The sequence below is a fragment of the Colletotrichum phormii genome, assembly GCF_030913505.1.
Source record: "Colletotrichum phormii strain CBS 102054 chromosome Unknown BDP81scaffold_45, whole genome shotgun sequence".
Classification (NCBI taxonomy): domain Eukaryota; kingdom Fungi; phylum Ascomycota; class Sordariomycetes; order Glomerellales; family Glomerellaceae; genus Colletotrichum; species Colletotrichum phormii.
This window is the reverse complement of record NW_026851487.1, coordinates 166,641-184,935: the sequence shown is the minus strand read 5'-3', so window position 1 is coordinate 184,935 and position 18,295 is coordinate 166,641. Positions and strand designations below refer to the sequence as shown.

Here is an 18,295-nt window from a genome sequence, read left to right as displayed (position 1 = left end):
TATGGATTGCGCGGCATTTTATGCTTTGGAGTCGAGGCATGCATCGCCCAATGGTTGGAGTTTATCAGGTCATCTTGATGTATTGCGCCATCCAAGGAACAGATTGGCAATTCCGGCCCGCGCCGATAACGAACACTACACCCGCGCGCAAGTTACTAATTCGTTCAAGTGGATCATTCTCGTATGGGTCACGTTGGACTGCAGTGTGATTTGGAGTTGAAACAACTTTCACCATTGTTCGATCCCAAGTCGCGATTCAGAGTCGGTGGCGACAAATCTCTAGTAAGAGAGTCGGCCAATTTCATCTCTATTACAAGTACGGAGTAGAATTTTACTGCAAAATAATCTTAGGTTCTAAGGCTACAGATTTTCATTTACTGCTGACTTAAGACAACTCGAACCACTCAGAACACCAGTGGAGACTTAGGCCCCTGAATTTATCGAGGCTTCGGTGATCATTGACAACCCGAGGTCAGCCCAAAATATAGTGACTCTGGGATTATGTCAGAACGACTGTTAGACCTCAACCGTAGTCAACCTTAACGGACTTTATTGTGTGCCGTAGAGGGGTGACAACTCAGTTGCCGAAGCTCTTGGCGAAGAGAGGAAACGTATGGTATTGTTGCAAAAGCAACTGCTTGTTCAAGCGGTCTACCTTGAACGAGGACTTAAAAGCAATAAAACCGAACATCGGGACGAGAAGAAAACCAACAGAATGACGAAGCTAGGATAGTTGCAGCTTTGATATTCTGTCGATGCCGGCAGTGTCTCTTATATCTTGATTGTGTATGTTCCTACATGTAGCTCCTGCCACACTTTGTTCCACGTTGAACCATAATTCTTCGGCACGAGGTATTGATGTTGATTGCTGTACAATACTCGAGGTTTTTTACCTTGAAAGGCAGGTCTTTGTTGCTCGCTGTCTAACGTACGGCACAAACTCTGAAAACTAGTCCTCACTACTCGTCTTGAGGAATACAGTCCCCCCTGTCGTCGGATCTCATCCATCATCTCCATCACGCGGACGGTCTCTGCCCAAGGCATCACGTCACTTTCCAGTTTACCGGCCAGCACGTCCAGTGCAGCGTTGTCAGCTTCCCAGTAATAACCTCGTCCAACTGGCTTGTAGTCAAATGTCTTGACTGCATCACCTCCGATGATGCCCTTGATCTGGTCTCTCTCAAACGTGGAGTACACAGTGAAAGAATCTGGATCAGATGGAACTATGCCGTGCACCTCAATTGTGCCTTTGGCCCCTTGAATGCGTGCCAATACTTTCGGGTTTCCAGTCGCCATTGTCGTCGATGTAACGACTCCCTGTCTACCCGTAGAGGATAGTGGAGGATAACACTGGTTGTGACCTCGACGGCACCATCGTGCGACTGTGCAGCTAAGATCTTAGGCTTCTCAGAAGAACCAGGGGTTCCTGCATCTAAGCCCAGGATAGCCCACGTCAGAGTGTAGATGCCCAGGTCCAACAGCGAGCCTGCACCAAGATGGGGCTGCTTATAGCGTGAGCTGTCTGGGAGATTTGGGATGTCTAGCCCGAGGCCAAACTCGGAGTAGACTCTGAAGACCTCGCCAATGACCTTCTCTTTGTGAAGCATGCGCTGCAGATCTTGAACCAAAGGTCGGTGGCGGAGCCACATGGCCTCAGCAACATAGACTCCCTTCTTTTTGGCAAGTGCAAAGACCTCCTTCGTTTCGCGGTGTTTACCGTGAAGGCCTTCTCGCAAAGAATGGGCTTGCCTGCCTCGATAGCATCCAGGCAGTTTTTGCTTGTGGAAACGCGTGCGGGGTGCCGATGTAGACTATCCACATTGGGGTCGGCATAAACTTCCCCGTATGATCCATAAATAGCCGGTTTAATACTATTCGGGCAATATTGCTTCGAGAAGTCTTGCCCTTTCTGGACGGACGAACTTCCAATGGCTTGCACAATGTGCTTCACTTTGCGTCTGGTCGTGAGATCAAGAGGTCTTCGACGAACAAGTCCTGATTCTGAACATGTCCTTTGTGCTGGACAGTGTCCTTGTTTGGATATGTTGGATAGCTCATATCCTGGTTATCCAAGGATCGCTTGGATAACTCATATCCAACATATCCTTATCCTTATCTCTTATCTCTTATCATCACGTGACTTGTCCATAGTTCTCCGTTCCGTGAGAGGGTGCCTAGTGTTCCTTGTCCTCTGCAGATATCCAGCCCAGCAACTTCTGAACACATACCTCGAAAGGTACCCACTGTTAGTAATTGTTAAGGTTATAGAGGGCTACGGCCCACTGCACTATCATCTCTCAACATCAGCCCATACGAGCTGAATTCCACGACCATGGCGGTCTCCCTAGATGTAGGGCCATCGATCACGGTTCACGGGGACGCCGGTATATCTCGGCGGTCGGGACGAGTCCGGAAGCCGACTGCAAAGGTCAGAGTGGTTGAGCAGGTCAACCACCAGGACAATTCTGAGCTCAAAGACGAGATCAATAAGCTTTCGAATCTGGTCCAGGACCTCCTGCGTCGGGACGCCGAGAGGGAACAGTTTTTGAAAGACTGTTTGACGAAGATCGAATCCTTGGAGAGAGAGCTTCAGGAGGAGAAACAGCGTTCAAACCGGCATCAACGTGGTCTAGCAAGGTCTATGCACGCTATTGGCACAGGGCCTAGCGAGACTGACCTGAGTTCCCAGGGGCATCCCTCGCACACAACCCAGAACCAGCCGCCCCCAGTCCGTTCATACGCGGCGGCGGCGAGCCAGCCACTGTCCAGAAGACAGGATGAACCAACGCCAGCCAAACAAGCCGCAAAACAAGCTACAAACCGGGCGGCCTTAAAGGATCTATGCGTCTTCGCGCGTCTATCGCCTGAAAGCCCGCTTCGGAACGAGAAAGCCTACGACATATACATCTTCGTTCGGGAAAGGCTAAGTCCCCAAGCCCGAGAAGCCCTCAAGGGGATCGACCATGTCAAGACAGGATTAGCACTCCTACCTTCGTCAATGGATGGTGCAAAAGTCCTGCTAGAGAACAGAGAACAGATCGCTGCCCTTCTCCAAGCGCAAGCGATCGAGCAACGCGATACCTGGATCCGAGCCTATATCGCAAACGTCCCTTACACCAGGCATTGTCTGGTAACCAACACTGAGCTGGAAATCACGACCGAGGAGCTCCTTGAAGAGATCCAGGTCTCGACGAAACTCAAGCCTGAAAAAGCACACTTCTCTAGGAAGGACGAAGTCGAAAGGCTAGGCACGGTGACAGCCTGGTTCAAGGCGGAAGCCGTAAGGCAACTACCAAGACGCCTCCGTTTGATGGGGGCCAGCGTTTTTGTAAACCTGCAGTTCCCGAAGGAGAAGAGGTCTCCTTAATGTCTCCGCTGCGGCGGTTTTCACAGCGAACGAACGTGCACCAGAAGGAAGAGATGCCTCAAGTGCAGCTCTCCTTCCCACACAACTGATCAACACCGGGCACCCTGCGGCGGCACTGAGGGTCACGATGGCTGCGACTGCCCCTTTAAATGCCCGTCGTGTAACGGGCCTCACGCCGCCTTCGATGCGACTTGCCCTATCCAACCCAAAGTGGTGAAGGGGGTAGTCCAGAGGAGGGATAAGGCTCAGCTACGGGCCATCCGAGCTGAGGGAGAAAGATTATGGAGAAATGCGACCCAGCAGTCGCATCGACATTCCCGTAAAGAAGAACAAGCGATGGACTATACCCCGGCGAATAGAATAAAAGAAGAATATAGCCCTCTAAAACCCTGCAAATCATGCAAGCGAATGTGGGCAGGCGGGCATCCGCCTACGAAACAGCACTGAACCTGGCTTACGCAGCCCAGATCGATATACTCCTAATACAAGAGCCGTCTATCCGTTCGGAAGAGAGGAGGCTCACAAGACACCACCCAGGTTTTGAGACTTTCACCCCAGTAGATAACTGGACCGAAGACCGTCCCAGGGTACTTACCTACCTCCGCAGAGGAACTGGGGTACGAGGCGTATAAATACGGCCTCTACCCGATCCATCCACAGACCTGCTCTTCTTACGACTCCTCTCAGGAACGAAGGAGGTCCTCACAGTCATTAACGTATATAACGCCCCTCGTGGCTCTCTGCGATCTGGCCAGGCTCTCAGGAACATCCTAGCGGCCTGGCAACCCAAACCTGAGGATCGAGTACTGATTGCGGGGGATTTTAACTTACACCATTGGACGTGGCAGCCCGAGGCCACGAGTTCCCCGGACGCTGAAAACCTAGTAGAATGGGCAGAAGCCGCTAGCCTTGTCCTAATGTCACCTATAGGTGAACCCACGCACAAAGGCGGCAACACCCTAGATTTATGCTGGGCGTCCAGCAACCTCCATGGGGCTTCCACCAGCATAGAAACGTCACTACACACGACATCAGACCACGAATCTCTGCTTACCCGGGTCCCCTTGGCCCTGATCGATTCACCCAGCCAGACCCCGGAAGGTTTCGGCTCGACACGATGGACGAGGAGCTTTTCCTCGCATCATTAAACGCAACTTACAACCCATCGCCGCACTGCAAGCAACATCCAAGACCCACAGTCTTTAGATCTCCTAGCAAACAGCTTACGGACTGTCTTATTAAAGCACTACGGCTCCAAAGCCGCTCGGAAGTACAGGGAGCCATACTGAGCGGCGCTTTTGGAAGCGTAGTGCTTTAATAAGACAGTCCGTAAGCTGTTGTGCTAGGAGATCTAAAGACTGTGGGTCTTGGATGTTCTTGCAGTGCGGCGCATGGGTTGTAAGTTGCGTTTAATGATGCCGAGGAAAAGCTCCTCGTCCATCGTGTCGAGCCGAAACCTTCCCGGGGTCTGGCTGGGTGAATCGATCAGGGCCAAGGGGACCCGGGTAAGCAGAGATTCGTGGTCTGATGTCGTGTGTAGTGACGTTTCTATGCTGGTGGAAGCCCCATGGAGGTTGCTGGACGCCCAGCATAAATCTAGGGTGTTGCCGCCTTTGTGCGTGGGTTCACCTATAGGTGACATTAGGACAAGGCTAGCGGCTTCTGCCCATTCTACTAGGTTTTCAGCGTCCGGGGAACTCGTGGCCTCGGGCTGCCACGTCCAATGGTGTAAGTTAAAATCCCCCGCAATCAGTACTCGATCCTCAGGTTTGGGTTGCCAGGCCGCTAGGATGTTCCTGAGAGCCTGGCCAGATCGCAGAGAGCCACGAGGGGCGTTGTATACGTTGATGACTGTGAGGACCTCCTTCGTTCCTGAGAGGAGTCGTAAGAAGAGCAGGTCTGTGGATGGATCGGGTAGAGGCCGTGTTTGTACGCCTCGTACCCCAGATCCTCTGCGGAGGTAGGTAAGTACCCTGGGACGGTCTTCGGTCTAGTTATTTACTGGGGTGAAAGTCTCAAAACCTGGGTGGTGTCTTGTGAGCCTCCTCTCCTCCGAACGGATAGACGGCTCTTGTATTAGGAGTATATCGATCTGGGCTGCGTAAGCCAGGTTCAGTGCTGTTTCGTGGGCGGATGCCCGCCTGCCCATATTCGCTTGTATGATTTGCAGGGTTTTAGAGGGCTATATTCTTTTTTTGTATCTTATTTGCCGGGGTATAGTCCATCGCTTGTTCTTCTTTACGGGAATGTCGATGCGATTACTGGGTCGCATTTCTCCATAATCTTTCTCCCTCAGCTCGGATGGCCCGTAGCTGAGCCTTATCCCTCCTCTGGACTACCCCCTTCACCACTTTGGGTTGGATAGGGCAAGTCGCATCGAAGGCGGCGTGAGGCCCGTTACACGACGGGCATTTAAAGGGGCAGTCGCAGCCATCGTGACCCTCAGTGCCGCCGCAGGGTGCCCGGTGTTGATCAGTTGTGTGGGAAGGAGAGCTGTACTTGAGGCATCTCTTCCTTCTGGTGCACGTTCGTTCGCTGTGAAAACCGCCGCAGCGGAGACATTGAGGAGACCTCTTCTCCTTCGGGAACTGCAGGTTTACAAAAACGCTGGCCCCCATCAAACGGAGGCGTCTTGGTAGTTGCCTTACGGCTTCCGCCTTGAACCAGGCTGTCACCGTGCCTAGCCTTTCGACTTCGTCCTTCCTAGAGAAGTGTGCTTTTTCAGGCTTGAGTTTCGTCGAGACCTGGATCTCTTTAAGGAGCTCCTCGGTCGTGATTTCCAGCTCAGTGTTGGTTACCAGACAATGCCTGGTATAAGGGACGTTTGCGATATAGGCTCGGATCCAGGTATCGCGTTGCTCGATCGCTTGCGCTTGGAGAAGGGCAGCGATCTGTTCTCTGTTCTCTAGCAGGACTTTTGCACCATCCATTGACGAAGATAGGAGTGCTAATCCTGTCTTAACATGGTCGATCCCCTTGAGGGCTTCTCGGGCTTGGGGACTTAGCCTTTCCCGAACGAAGATGTATATGTCGTAGGCTTTCTCGTTCCGAAGCGGGCTTTCAGGCGATCGACGCGCGAAGACGCATAGATCCTTTAAGGCCGCCCGGTTTGTAGCTTGTTTTGCGGCTTGTTTGGCTGGCGTTGGTTCATCCTGTCTTCTGGACAGTGGCTGGCTCGCCGCCGCCGCGTATGAGCGGACTGGGGGCGGCTGGTTCTGGGTTGTGTGCGAGGGATGCCCCTGGGAACTCAGGTCAGTCTCGCTAGGCCCTGTGCCAATAGCGTGCATAGACCTTGCTAGACCACGTTGATGCCGGTTTGAACGCTGTTTCTCCTCCTGAAGCTCTCTCTCCAAGGATTCGATCTTCGTCAAACAGTCTTTCAAAAACTGTTCCCTCTCGGCGTCCCGACGCAGGAGGTCCTGGACCAGATTCGAAAGCTTATTGATCTCGTCTTTGAGCTCAGAATTGTCCTGGTGGTTGACCTGCTCAACCACTCTAACCTTTGCAGTCGGCTTCCGGACTCGTCCAGACCGCCGAGATATACCGGCGTCCCCGTGAACCGTGATCGATGGCCCTACATCTAGGGAGACCGCTATGGTCGTGGAATTCAGCTCGTATGGGCTGATGTTGAGAGATGATAGTGCAGTGGGCCGTAGCCCTCTATAACCTTAACAATTACTAACAGTGGGTACCTTTCGAGGTATGTGTTCAGAAGTTGCTGGGCTGGATATCTGCAGAGGACAAGGAACACTAGGCACCCTCTCACGGAACGGAAGAACTATGGACAAGTCACGTGATGATAAGAGATAAGAGATAAGGATAAGGATATGTTGGATATGAGTTATCCAAGCGATCCTTGGATAACCAGGATATGAGCTATCCAACATATCCAAACAAGGACACTGTCCAGCACAAAGGACATGTTCAGAATCAGGACTTGTTCGTCGAAGACCTCTTGATCTCACGACCAGACGCAAAAGTGAAGCACATTGTGCAAGCCATTGGAAGTTCGTCCGTCCAGAAAGGGCAAGACTTCTCGAAGCAATATTGCCCGAATAGTATTAAACCGGCTATTTATGGATCATACGGGGAAGTTTATGCCGACCCCAATGTGGATATCGTCTACATCGGCACCCCGCACGCGTTCCACAAGCAAAACTGCCTGGATGCTATCGAGGCAGGCAAGCCCATTCTTTGCGAGAAGGCCTTCACGGTAAACACCCGCGAAACGAAGGAGGTCTTTGCACTTGCCAAAAAGAAGGGAGTCTATGTTGCTGAGGCCATGTGGCTCCGCCACCGACCTTTGGTTCAAGATCTGCAGCGCATGCTTCACAAAGAGAAGGTCATTGGCGAGGTCTTCAGAGTCTACTCCGAGTTTGGCCTCGGGCTAGACATCCCAAATCTCCCAGACAGCTCACGCTATAAGCAGCCCCATCTTGGTGCAGGCTCGCTGTTGGACCTGGGCATCTACACTCTGACGTGGGCTATCCTGGGCTTAGATGCAGGAACCCCTGGTTCTTCTGAGAAGCCTAAGATCTTAGCTGCACAGTCGCACGATGGTGCCGTCGAGGTCACAACCAGTGTTATCCTCCACTATCCCTCTACGGGTAGACAGGGAGTCGTTACATCGACGACAATGGCGACTGGAAACCCGAAAGTATTGGCACGCATTCAAGGGGCCAAAGGCACAATTGAGGTGCACGGCATAGTTCCATCTGATCCAGATTCTTTCACTGTGTACTCCACGTTTGAGAGAGACCAGATCAAGGGCATCATCGGAGGTGATGCAGTCAAGACATTTGACTACAAGCCAGTTGGACGAGGTTATTACTGGGAAGCTGACAACGCTGCACTGGACGTGCTGGCCGGTAAACTGGAAAGTGACGTGATGCCTTGGGCAGAGACCGTCCGCGTGATGGAGATGATGGATGAGATCCGACGACAGGGCGGGACTGTATCCTCAAGACGAGTAGTGAGGACTAGTTTTCAGAGTTTGTGCCGTACGTTAGACAGCGAGCAACAAAGACCTGCCTTTCAAGGTAAAAAACCTCGAGTATTGTACAGCAATCAACATCAAATACCTCGTGCCGAAGAATTATGGTTCAACGTGGAACAAAGTGTGGCAGGAGCTACATGTAGGAACATACACAATCAAGATATAAGAGACACTGCCGGCATCGACAGAATATCAAAGCTGCAACTATCCTAGCTTCGTCATTCTGTTGGTTTTCTTCTCGTCCCGATGTTCGGTTTTATTGCTTTTAAGTCCTCGTTCAAGGTAGACCGCTTGAACAAGCAGTTGCTTTTGCAACAATACCATACGTTTCCTCTCTTCGCCAAGAGCTTCGGCAACTGAGTTGTCACCCCTCTACGGCACACAATAAAGTCCGTTAAGGTTGACTACGGTTGAGGTCTAACAGTCGTTCTGACATAATCCCAGAGTCACTATATTTTGGGCTGACCTCGGGTTGTCAATGATCACCGAAGCCTCGATAAATTCAGGGGCCTAAGTCTCCACTGGTGTTCTGAGTGGTTCGAGTTGTCTTAAGTCAGCAGTAAATGAAAATCTGTAGCCTTAGAACCTAAGATTATTTTGCAGTAAAATTCTACTCCGTACTTGTAATAGAGATGAAATTGGCCGACTCTCTTACTAGAGATTTGTCGCCACCGACTCTGAATCGCGACTTGGGATCGAACAATGGTGAAAGTTGTTTCAACTCCAAATCACACTGCAGTCCAACGTGACCCATACGAGAATGATCCACTTGAACGAATTAGTAACTTGCGCGCGGGTGTAGTGTTCGTTATCGGCGCGGGCCGGAATTGCCAATCTGTTCCTTGGATGGCGCAATACATCAAGATGACCTGATAAACTCCAACCATTGGGCGATGCATGCCTCGACTCCAAAGCATAAAATGCCGCGCAATCCATATCGCTATCTCAGAGCCTCCCATGGGAAATTGCCAAGTCGTTTGGTTACAAAAACGTTAGTCGATATAAGCGATTGACACCTTTTCCAACATACACTTCATTCGATTGTCTGCTACAATGGCGGTCAAACATCACAATGGCACCAATCCTCTGAAAGTTGCCATTATTGGTGGTGGTCCCGGAGGATTGGGGGCAGCAATTGAGTTTGGAAAGCTGAACTATGTTGACTGGTCACTGTACGAGAAGAAGACACAGATCAGCGAAACTGGCGGCGGAATCAGCCTACAACGACATACCTGGAGGCTCCTGGAGTTGAACGGGGCTGCCAAGAATATTGATCCCGCGGATTTTTTCAGATCTGCCGATGGAACCAGCGGACAGTCAAGGTAGTCGATATCTTGCGTCGAAAATAGTTGAGACCATTGAATTTACTGATAGCGAATCACCGCCATAGAAACGGAAGAACTGGAAAGCTTTTGGAGCAACACCATCATCCTAAAGATACACCGCCGCAGCAAGTGAGCTGTCGCATGGTCCGAGCTAAGCTGCAAGCTGCTTTGCTCAAAGAGGTTGACCAAAGCCGTATCAAAACCTCCAAGAAGCTGATTGACATCACGAAGCAGCCGAACGGCAAAATCGCGATCCGTTTTGACGATGGTTTCAGCGACGAAGTTGATCTACTGGTCGGAGTAGATGGCATTCGATCTGTAAGTCTCGAACGCAGGAGGATATTGACTGGAGGCAAAAGAACACTGACAGCGTGAAGTTTGTGAGATCTTACGCTTTCCCCGAGCACAAGATTAAATACAACGGCCAGTCTGCCTATCGTACAATCATTCACAAGCCGGCAGCCGAAAGAATTGAGGGCATTCCGAAGTCTCCGGTATTTTGGCAGAACACCGGTGGAAAGTACGTGTTCACATGCCCGCTCGGCGGGGACGACTTCGAAGTCACTGCTCGCATCCGTCGGCCGATCGAAGGACAGGAACAAGTTAGCTGGGGTCGGCCATTCGACTTTTCAACCATCGCTTCGGAGTATGACGAATTTTGCGAGCCCGTCCGCAAAGTCATTCAACTTGCCGCTCAGGGCGAGACACAGGAATTTGCACTCTTCTCTGGTCCGCGATTGGAAAGCGTTGTCTTGCAGGACGCTATTGCCTTGATTGGAGATGCATCCCATCCTCTATCAGGCGCCTTCGGTGCTGGAGCTGGGTTTGCTTTGGAGGATGTCTATGCGTTGACGCAAAGTATTGACTGGCACTGGAATAACGGTGGGGGACTACCTGCAGCCCTCGAGTTGTATGACCAGATCAGGTCACCTCATTATCGCGACTTGTACAAAGTCTTGGACGATTTCGGCGCGATGAACACTACGCTGCTTTCAGAGAATCTTCCTGTTAACGAGGAGATTGAGGAACGAGTCCGAAGGGCAGCCGAGAGTAAGAGTACGTGGATGTACCACTACGAGATAGATAAAGCTGTCGAAAAGCTGCTTAGGGCCACCAATCAGCATGGCCAGGTCGCAGCTGTGATTTAGTATAGATCTATCCCATCGAGTGCTAGATGGCGCCAATACATGTATCCCCGATTTTCTCCAACGGTGGTCCCTTTCCCGATTTTTGATTAGTTGTAGTATTTGCATTTACTGCGGTATTATCAAGAAAGTAGGAGAAGAATATGTTATTCTTTACTACCCCAAGGGGCGATGTATTGGCGCCATCTAGCACTCGATGGGATAATTCACTGCTCGAAGCCTGATCACGTAGGTGGATTCTTTAATCAACGAAGTAGATGGTTCATGCTGAGGAAAGTCAACAGCGGGCCAGCTAAGCCTGGAGGCAGAGTTGACGCTGATGGCAAATAAGGCACGCGCCGTAGAACTTCTGGATACGCGGCCTGTTACCTGAGTGCCTTAGACACAGTCTTGACGCAGGACCACTCGGCACTTGATGGACCGGGAAATCTATGACCGAATTTCAGTTGCCGAGTCTGGTTGTCGGGGCGGGGCCGGCAAGAGCGGCAGGATCGGACCCCACTCTTCAGGGCTTGCGGAGAGATCACCGGCGATGGTCCTTGACAAACTGTTCCTAGAAGTGTTTGTTGTCATCGACCAGTTGAAATCAATATGGCTTGTCAATAATATTGAGCGAAAATTCTAGTGCAGATATCAAATACATCAGACCATGCTATTTTTGTAATCTACACATTGTCAACGGAATCTGCGATGGTGATGCTTCCAAAACGAGCAAGACGATTTCATTACAGAGCTTCGGATATATCCTTCCCGCAAAGTAAGGTGTTCAAGCTAGCCAAGCGCTAATCTTATTGCTGTTACATCACAGCGCAAAAAACTGCATAATCCTTGTATCGCTGGGGTCGTACAAGCTACAAGGGGACTCGAGAGGTCCGGGGGCGATATATCAGTATGCGGGGTAAATGGCTGTTTGGTTCCCTTTGCTGCCACATCCCCCCAACCTCCTAGTAAATCTGAGAGAACATAAGATGAGATCGGGAGCCCATTAAATGTCATCGGGACAGAGAACCAGTCTGTCGGGATTCGCTACTCTCAAGATGCTAGCCGTAGTTTCTACAGTCATTGCCGTTTTGCTGGCGTTGGCTGCGCCTTCGGCAGCAACTTTCCAGAGTGACTGCCTGGCTCTTACTCCTCAGACTACAGTGGTTAACTCAACTGCCCAAAAGATCAGTCATGTGGAGTCCGGCACCAATCTCACCTTCCCAGAACAAGATGCATCATGCGGTCGCGGAAGCCAGGTGGTCCGCGCCAACCTTTGCCGTGTCGCCATGAACATTACAACTTCTAGTAGATCTCAGATTGTCGCTGAAGTATGGCTGCCAGAGAAATGGAACGGGCGCATGGTGACGGTTGCTGGTGGAGGGCTCGACGGGTGTGAGTACTTAATTCTGAGCAACAGCGATGAAGGCTGGTTTGTATTGACACTGAGATCTACGATAGGCGTTCACACTGAGGACCTTGCGTACGCCACTGCTCACGGCTTTGCCGCTGTCGGCACGAATAACGGGCATGCTGGAACGACCGGTGTACAATTTCTCAATAATGACGATGTTGTCATCGACTTTTCGTACAGGGCGTGAGTTATCCCAGCTTCGACTCTCTAGTCTACGGACTGACTAACATGGCTGACAGAATTCACACTGGCGTTCTCGCCGGGAAGAGTCTTCTCAAGTCTCTCTACAAGGGAAAGATGACGGGCTCCTACTTCCTGGGTTGTTCTCTTGGAGGACGACAAGGGGTGCAAGCTGCAGACATGTTTCCCGAAGACTTTGATGGCATCGTCGCAGGTGCACCGGCAGTGGATTTCAACAACCTTTACTCCTGGCGAGCCGGATTCTACCCTCTGACCGGGTCTGTCGACTCCAAGGACTTCATTACTCCCACCGTCTGGAAGACAACCATTCATGATGAGGTTCTCAAGCAATGCGATACTATTGATGGGGTTCAAGACAGTATCATAGAGGATCCCAGCCTTTGCAAGTTCGAACCTGGGACCCTCCTCTGCAAGCCAGACAGCGGCGACTCCAAGTGCCTCACCAGCGCACAAGTCGAGATCGTGAGAAAGATCTTTAGCCCGACCAACTACACTGACGGCAAGTTATTCTGGCCAGCCATGAATCCTGGCAGTGAGATCATTACTGCAGACGGGCTGTACAGTGGCAAACCATTCGCTCTGTCCCAGAATTGGTTCCGCTATGCCATTTACAACGATCCGAACTGGGACCCGGCTACCTACACACTCGTAAAGGACGGCAAATTTGCCGAAAAGCGGAACCCCGGCAACATCAAGACGTATCCACGCGATTTGTCTGCGTTCAAGAAGAGGGGAGGAAAGCTGTTGATGTATCATGGCCAGCAGGATCAGCAGATCGCAAGTTTTCACACCCCCATCTTCTATGATCGCTTGGCAAAAGGCGCGCATCTGAACAACACTGGAATGGATCACTTCACACGCTTTTTCCGAATTTCAGGCCTCTACCATTGCACCACAGGACCGGGTGCCTGGCTGATTGGTCAAGGAAGCAGCGGTGGAAACTCAGCCGTCATCAGCGATAGTCTCCCGTTCAACAGAACTTACAATGTTCTGGCCGCCATAGTAGACTGGGCAGAGGGCGGAATCGCTCCGGACACCATAACAGGAACGAAATTTGTCAATGACAGTGTGGATTCGGGTGTGGAATTTCAACGCCGGCATTGCAGATACCCTTTGCGGAATACATACCGGGGCGAAGGTATGGATCCGAAACTCCCGGATAGTTGGCATTGTGTGTAACTGCACGTTTAACCGGATCAAGAAGACGAGATGGCAAGAGAGGTTCATGATAGTTGCCTCGGGTCTTGTAAGCTAGATCCTGGATCTATGTCCAAAATGAAGTGTCCCATGCCAGTCTTTAATTTTCAGTAACAAGTCCAAAGAGCCAGGCAAGTCCTGTTTAAGAAAACAATGATATTTGGCGCAATAGAGCAAAGGGCCAAAGTCACAGAGAATGGTACACAGTACAATGACACTGAGTTCCAACATTTTCTTACAACCAGTGTCCTGTACAAGTTGGTGAGGCCGTTCCTCCGAGTCATCTTGGACCTGCTAGACTTGCACATGTCACGTCAGCCGGTCCGGTCGCCTCCCGCTTAACCGGGCCAGGAATCGATCCCTTGTCATGATCAAAGAAACATCCAATCCAGTCAGCTAAATCCGGCCAAAAACAATGGGCTTATGGAGACTTCATTAGTCAATAATTCGCCAACTAAGTCGTATTTGGGTGAAATTTGTACACAACGCACGGACTCCCGCAACAAATTTTCATTACCTCACCTCACTTATCTACATCGAGTCATCCACAGTCGATACATTTACATGACTGTTTGGTGCATCCTCTCTTTTCTTGTCCGACATTGAGTTGTAATTCTGCAGTCTTCGGCAAAGATATCAACATGGCAGACAACTTGGAGAGCCAGCGTAACCAGCGCATCGATGAGAAGCACGCAACAGAGAACACCGGGGCCGGGGCACAGCGAACTCCGGCTACAGGCCGGAGCAGCAAAGGCCTCGTGCGGAGAGTCTTGATGGCTGGGCGGGTCGAAGAAGGCGGGATCGAGCCCATCCCACGAGAAGTCCGAACGAATACCAAGTATTTCAATGCTTTCACGATTTGGTGCTCCATCAACACAAACATTCTGGCGTAAGTTCAATAGTTCTCAAACATGCATTTGCTCTTCACTCTGGCTGACGCTTGCCACTCAGTATCACCTTCGGTATGCTGGGCCCGGTCTCTTTCGGCCTTGGCCTCCGAGATTCGGCGCTCGTCATCCTCTTCTTCAACCTGTTGTCAACACTGGCCCCGGCATTCTTGTCAACTTTGGGCCCGAAGACTGGCATGCGACAAATGATTCAAGCTCGATTTAGTTTCGGGTAAGTTGCCATTCTTCTCACTATGTAGACGAGGGCAGGCAAAAACCAATGGGTTGCCCGCGGCCAACTCATCATTTCAGTATCTCAACTGACACCTCAACAGGTACTATTTCGTATACATCCCTGTCGTCCTCAATCTCGCCACTCTCACCGGCTTCTGTGTCATTATTTGCGTCATTGGTGGGCAGTGCCTTTCAGCAGTGTCCGAAGGCGACCTGTCCACTGCCGTTGGCATCGTCTTGATCGGCATCGCGGCTCTGTTGATCTCCTTCTGTGGCTTCAACGTGCTGCACTTCTACGAGGGCTACGCTTGGATGCCGGCTCTTGTTGCCATCATCATTGCGGTTGGATGTGGCGGACAGCAGTTGCAAAAGCAGGCGCCTTTTGAGCCGGCAACAGCGGCTGGAGTCCTGAGCTTCGGTGGTGTTGTTGCCTCCTACATGATTCCGTGGGCCTGTATCGCATCCGATCTGACTACGTACTTTGACCCTACCAGTCGGGCAGTCTCGTAAGTCAAATTACTTAGGGTTATGATATCAAAACTGACCTTTCACCAGACACCGCATCTTTGCCTACAGCTACTTGGGATTAGTTGTGCCTACTATCTTGCTCATGACCTTGGGTGCGGCTATCGGTGGCGCTATGAGCAACATTCCCGAGTGGCAAATCGGCTTCGACAGCACCTTGGTCGGCGGCGTCCTTGGGGCCATGCTTTCCCCAGCCGGCGGATTCGGCAAATTTATCCTCGTCGTGCTGGCCTTCACGTTGTTGGCAAACATCTCCGGCACTATGTACGCGATCACGCTGAACTTCCAGACCCTCATCCCTTCCTTCCGCCTACCGCGCTACGTCTTCTCTGTTATCGTTACCGCCATTATCATCCCGATCGCGGTCAAGGCAGCGCACGACTTCTTCCTCAGTCTCGAGAACTTCATTGCGCTCATCGGCTACTGGTCTGCTTCGTTTGTTGGAATCGTGGTTGCCGAGCACTTTGTGTTTAGACGCGGCGACTCCAAGCTCTACGAGGTGGCTGTGTGGGATGTACCCTCCAAGCTACCCTTAGGTATCGCTGCTATCGGCGCAGCTGTCTTGAGCTTTGGTCTCGTCGTGCCGTGTATTGCGCAGGTCTGGTTTACTGGCCCCATCTCGGTATCGACGGGTGACATTGGCTTTGAAGTTGCGTTCTTCTTGAGCGCTGTCTTGTATGTGCCTCTGCGTTATGCCGAGAAGCACTACTCAGGACGATAGTGGGATGTGATGTGTATAACAGATATGTTGATAGCCTTGGACCATAGCATTAGCTCTCAGAGGAGCTCAGGTTACGAACATATCGATGAAAGGCTTCAATTATTCAATGACAAGGATATACTGTTCTCGCTTTCCAGCCTGCCCTGTAGCCCTCTTACGCAAGTGTTCCTGATTCGAACATAAGCTACGGGGCTTGATCTTCCCCAATGCGACGAGGACATTGGTATCTGTGGTCAACGCCGCGTTCCTGCAGTAGCATCGCTTGTCAATGCCTACTTCCTATGCTCTAGGACCGTGGTCCGCTGGGTTCTCAGAGTAGTCATACACCACCAACCATTCGGGCGGCTGGAGGCTGCAAACAATGTCTTCTACTCCGGGTATAAGGTCTATGAGAATTTTCCTTCCGATGGTACCACAGCATGTTGCATGCAGAACCCTTCGGACCAGGGTCAGGCTCACTACTCGACAGCCAACAAGAGACAAGGAATAGTCAAGGACCCCTCACCCAAACGACTCCACCATGGACTGGAGCTTACGAATCGTCTCACTGCAGGGTCTCCTCGCAGCTCTTCCCTGAGGATGTCGTTCAATGAGAATCATCCACCTGGCGGCACAGGCGCCGACTTGGGAAATCACTTTGATTATCTCCTTGGTTATTCCAGGTGCCGGCAGCTCGCAATAGGCCAGTGTACATAATGAAAAGGAAGCATCGCTTTCACATCTCTCCGAACCGCAAAACTCCAAGGTCTCTTCACATTCTACTTACTTATCCTTCTCAAAAGTCGTCTTTCATTCAGTTCACCTACTCTCACAATGGTTGGCATCGCACCTGGAAAGACCTTCACTCCTGGACTCGACTTTAGTAGTCAGTCTTATAGCAAGCTCAGCGAAAAGGTTGAGGCCGACGTCGCGCGCGCCCACGAGATCATCAAGGAGAAGCTTCCCCTCCTCGCCCAGCTCAACGCCCTGATCTCCTTGACCTTTGGCGATCGTGCTCCTGTTTTCGTGGATGCTCGTTCGTCCGAGGCCAAGCTCCTCGACTCTTGCTCCGATGAGCCCGATACCAAAGTCACTATCAAGCCCGAATATATCTCTCAGTTCTATGAGGGTAAGCTTGAGCCTCGGTATGGCCTCTTCAAGGACGCCTTCTTCCACGAAGCCTCAATGCCAAAGGGAAATGTTCCCGTCGCCATCAAGTTTGCCGACCTACTCACTTCCAAGCCACCCGTTCCACCGAAGAAGGTTGTCCCAGGTGCCTTTGCTCGTCTCCCCGAACCCTCAGAGGACATCGACCAAGTGAAGCGGGATATCAAAGAGTTCGGCTACGGCCTCGTCAAGAATGCCCTTACTCCTGAGCAAGTCTCTATCCTGAAGAAGGGAACTCAAGAACAAGCTGCTGGTGAGCGCAAGGCTGGCGTTTCTGCTGCGGACGGTGGCCCCAACGCCCCCAACCAGCGCATCTGGACTCTCATCAACAAGGGAGGGGAGTTCCTCGATCTTCTCAATCACCCTCTCATCGACGAGATTGTTCCCTGGTTCCTCGGCGAGCATGCTCTCATCCACAGCTACAGCGCCAACATTGGCCGCCCTGGCAACGTTCCCATGCAACTTCACACAGATCAAGTCGCCATCCAGCCGCCTGTTCGTGAGCTCGCCTTTTGTCGGATTGGAAGTCCAATTCGACAGCGAGTAAGGGCAGAGCATGGGCCACCTCGAGGGAGTACAATTAGACCTCGACTACCCACCCAACCTCCGGTTGGAATCTCCCTTTTACTCCTTACGCAGATCAATCAATACAGAGATATTAATACTTCGTCACCCCCAGGACCCTACAGTTCAAACCAACTTCCCTGTGATAGGGATACCAACACTTTTGGCCTCAACATCGTGTGGTATCTTGAGGATATCACAGAGAAGAACGGCGGCACCCGTGTGTTCCCTGCGTCTCACCTCGGTCAGATTGCCCCCAACGATCTGTTCACCGTCGACGGCACCGTCGCCGCCGAGGGGCCTTCTGGCACTGCGTTGGTGTTTGATAGTCGCTTGTGGCATGCTACGGGTCCCAACCGTGAAGAATCTGGCGAGCGCCCTGTCATTTTGATCTTCTTCATGCGATCTTTCATTCGCCAACAGGAGAACAACTCCTTGTCGTTGCGCAAGGATGTCGAGGCTAAGTTGTCCGACCGCCACAAGCGCCTTCTTGGTTTCTACACTACGGGTGCTCTGGGTGGTATCGAAGGAGAAGTCCGGGAGGGATTCTTTGTGACAAGAAAGGATGACTGTTTGCGTGCCGTTCATGAGTGA

At 51.5% G+C, this 18,295-nt stretch overlaps 6 protein-coding genes across 6 annotated transcripts; 5 read left to right on the top strand and 1 right to left on the bottom strand.

Moving 5' to 3' along the window:
• Positions 1-684: 684 nt before the first annotated feature.
• BDP81DRAFT_443176 (uncharacterized protein) lies at positions 685-1,954 on the bottom strand. The gene is made up of 3 exons (XM_060591714.1): positions 1,352-1,954; positions 894-1,313; positions 685-840 (listed from the first exon to the last, which is right to left on the bottom strand). The coding sequence occupies exons 1-3, from the start codon at positions 1,647-1,649 to the stop codon at positions 725-727; spliced, it is 834 nt and encodes a 277-aa protein (XP_060437710.1). The 5' UTR covers positions 1,650-1,954; the 3' UTR covers positions 685-724.
• A 5,047-nt stretch (positions 1,955-7,001) lies between these two features.
• On the top strand, positions 7,002-8,616 carry BDP81DRAFT_485974 (dimeric dihydrodiol dehydrogenase; the record flags this gene model as incomplete). Its single annotated transcript, XM_060595191.1, has 3 exons — positions 7,002-7,019; positions 7,302-8,321; positions 8,377-8,616. The coding sequence occupies 3 exons, from the start codon at positions 7,002-7,004 to the stop codon at positions 8,527-8,529; spliced, it is 1,191 nt and encodes a 396-aa protein (XP_060437709.1). The 3' UTR covers positions 8,530-8,616.
• Positions 8,617-9,416: 800 nt separating this feature from the next.
• Positions 9,417-10,836, top strand: BDP81DRAFT_511546 (uncharacterized protein; the record flags this gene model as incomplete). The annotated part of the gene is made up of 3 exons (XM_060595771.1): positions 9,417-9,685; positions 9,754-10,006; positions 10,066-10,836. 3 exons carry the CDS (start codon positions 9,417-9,419, stop codon positions 10,834-10,836), a joined length of 1,293 nt encoding a protein of 430 aa, XP_060437708.1.
• Positions 10,837-11,851: 1,015 nt separating this feature from the next.
• Positions 11,852-13,840, top strand: BDP81DRAFT_485972 (Tannase/feruloyl esterase). Its single transcript, XM_060595190.1, has 3 exons — positions 11,852-12,207; positions 12,274-12,409; positions 12,466-13,840. The coding sequence occupies exons 1-3, from the start codon at positions 11,871-11,873 to the stop codon at positions 13,604-13,606; spliced, it is 1,614 nt and encodes a 537-aa protein (XP_060437707.1). The 5' UTR covers positions 11,852-11,870; the 3' UTR covers positions 13,607-13,840.
• Positions 13,841-14,201: 361 nt separating this feature from the next.
• Positions 14,202-16,117, top strand: BDP81DRAFT_443173 (NCS1 nucleoside transporter). The gene is made up of 4 exons (XM_060591713.1): positions 14,202-14,513; positions 14,576-14,743; positions 14,847-15,251; positions 15,301-16,117. Exons 1-4 carry the CDS (start codon positions 14,266-14,268, stop codon positions 15,989-15,991), a joined length of 1,512 nt encoding a protein of 503 aa, XP_060437706.1. The 5' UTR covers positions 14,202-14,265; the 3' UTR covers positions 15,992-16,117.
• A 687-nt stretch (positions 16,118-16,804) lies between these two features.
• On the top strand, positions 16,805-18,295 carry BDP81DRAFT_400985 (uncharacterized protein; the record flags this gene model as incomplete). Its single annotated transcript, XM_060588765.1, has 2 exons — positions 16,805-17,636; positions 17,817-18,295. The coding sequence occupies 2 exons, from the start codon at positions 16,805-16,807 to the stop codon at positions 18,293-18,295; spliced, it is 1,311 nt and encodes a 436-aa protein (XP_060437705.1).

Bases quoted from the DNA above. Each gene is read 5' to 3' on its own strand.
- BDP81DRAFT_485972 (XM_060595190.1), top strand. From the start codon at position 11,871: ATGCTAGCCGTAGTTTCTACAGTCATTGCCGTTTTGCTGGCGTTGGCT. The intron at 12,208-12,273 runs GTGAGTACTTAA...GATCTACGATAG, and splicing joins TGGTGGAGGGCTCGACGGGT to GCGTTCACACTGAGGACCTT. The intron at 12,410-12,465 runs GTGAGTTATCCC...CATGGCTGACAG, and splicing joins ATCGACTTTTCGTACAGGGC to AATTCACACTGGCGTTCTCG.
- BDP81DRAFT_443176 (XM_060591714.1), bottom strand. From the start codon at position 1,649: ATGTGGCTCCGCCACCGACCTTTGGTTCAAGATCTGCAGCGCATGCTT. The intron at 1,314-1,351 runs GTGTTATCCTCC...GTAGACAGGGAG, and splicing joins TGCCGTCGAGGTCACAACCA to TCGTTACATCGACGACAATG. The intron at 841-893 runs GTAAAAAACCTC...CTCGTGCCGAAG, and splicing joins ACAAAGACCTGCCTTTCAAG to AATTATGGTTCAACGTGGAA.
- BDP81DRAFT_443173 (XM_060591713.1), top strand. From the start codon at position 14,266: ATGGCAGACAACTTGGAGAGCCAGCGTAACCAGCGCATCGATGAGAAG. The intron at 14,514-14,575 runs GTAAGTTCAATA...CTTGCCACTCAG, and splicing joins ATCAACACAAACATTCTGGC to TATCACCTTCGGTATGCTGG. The intron at 15,252-15,300 runs GTAAGTCAAATT...ACCTTTCACCAG, and splicing joins CCTACCAGTCGGGCAGTCTC to ACACCGCATCTTTGCCTACA.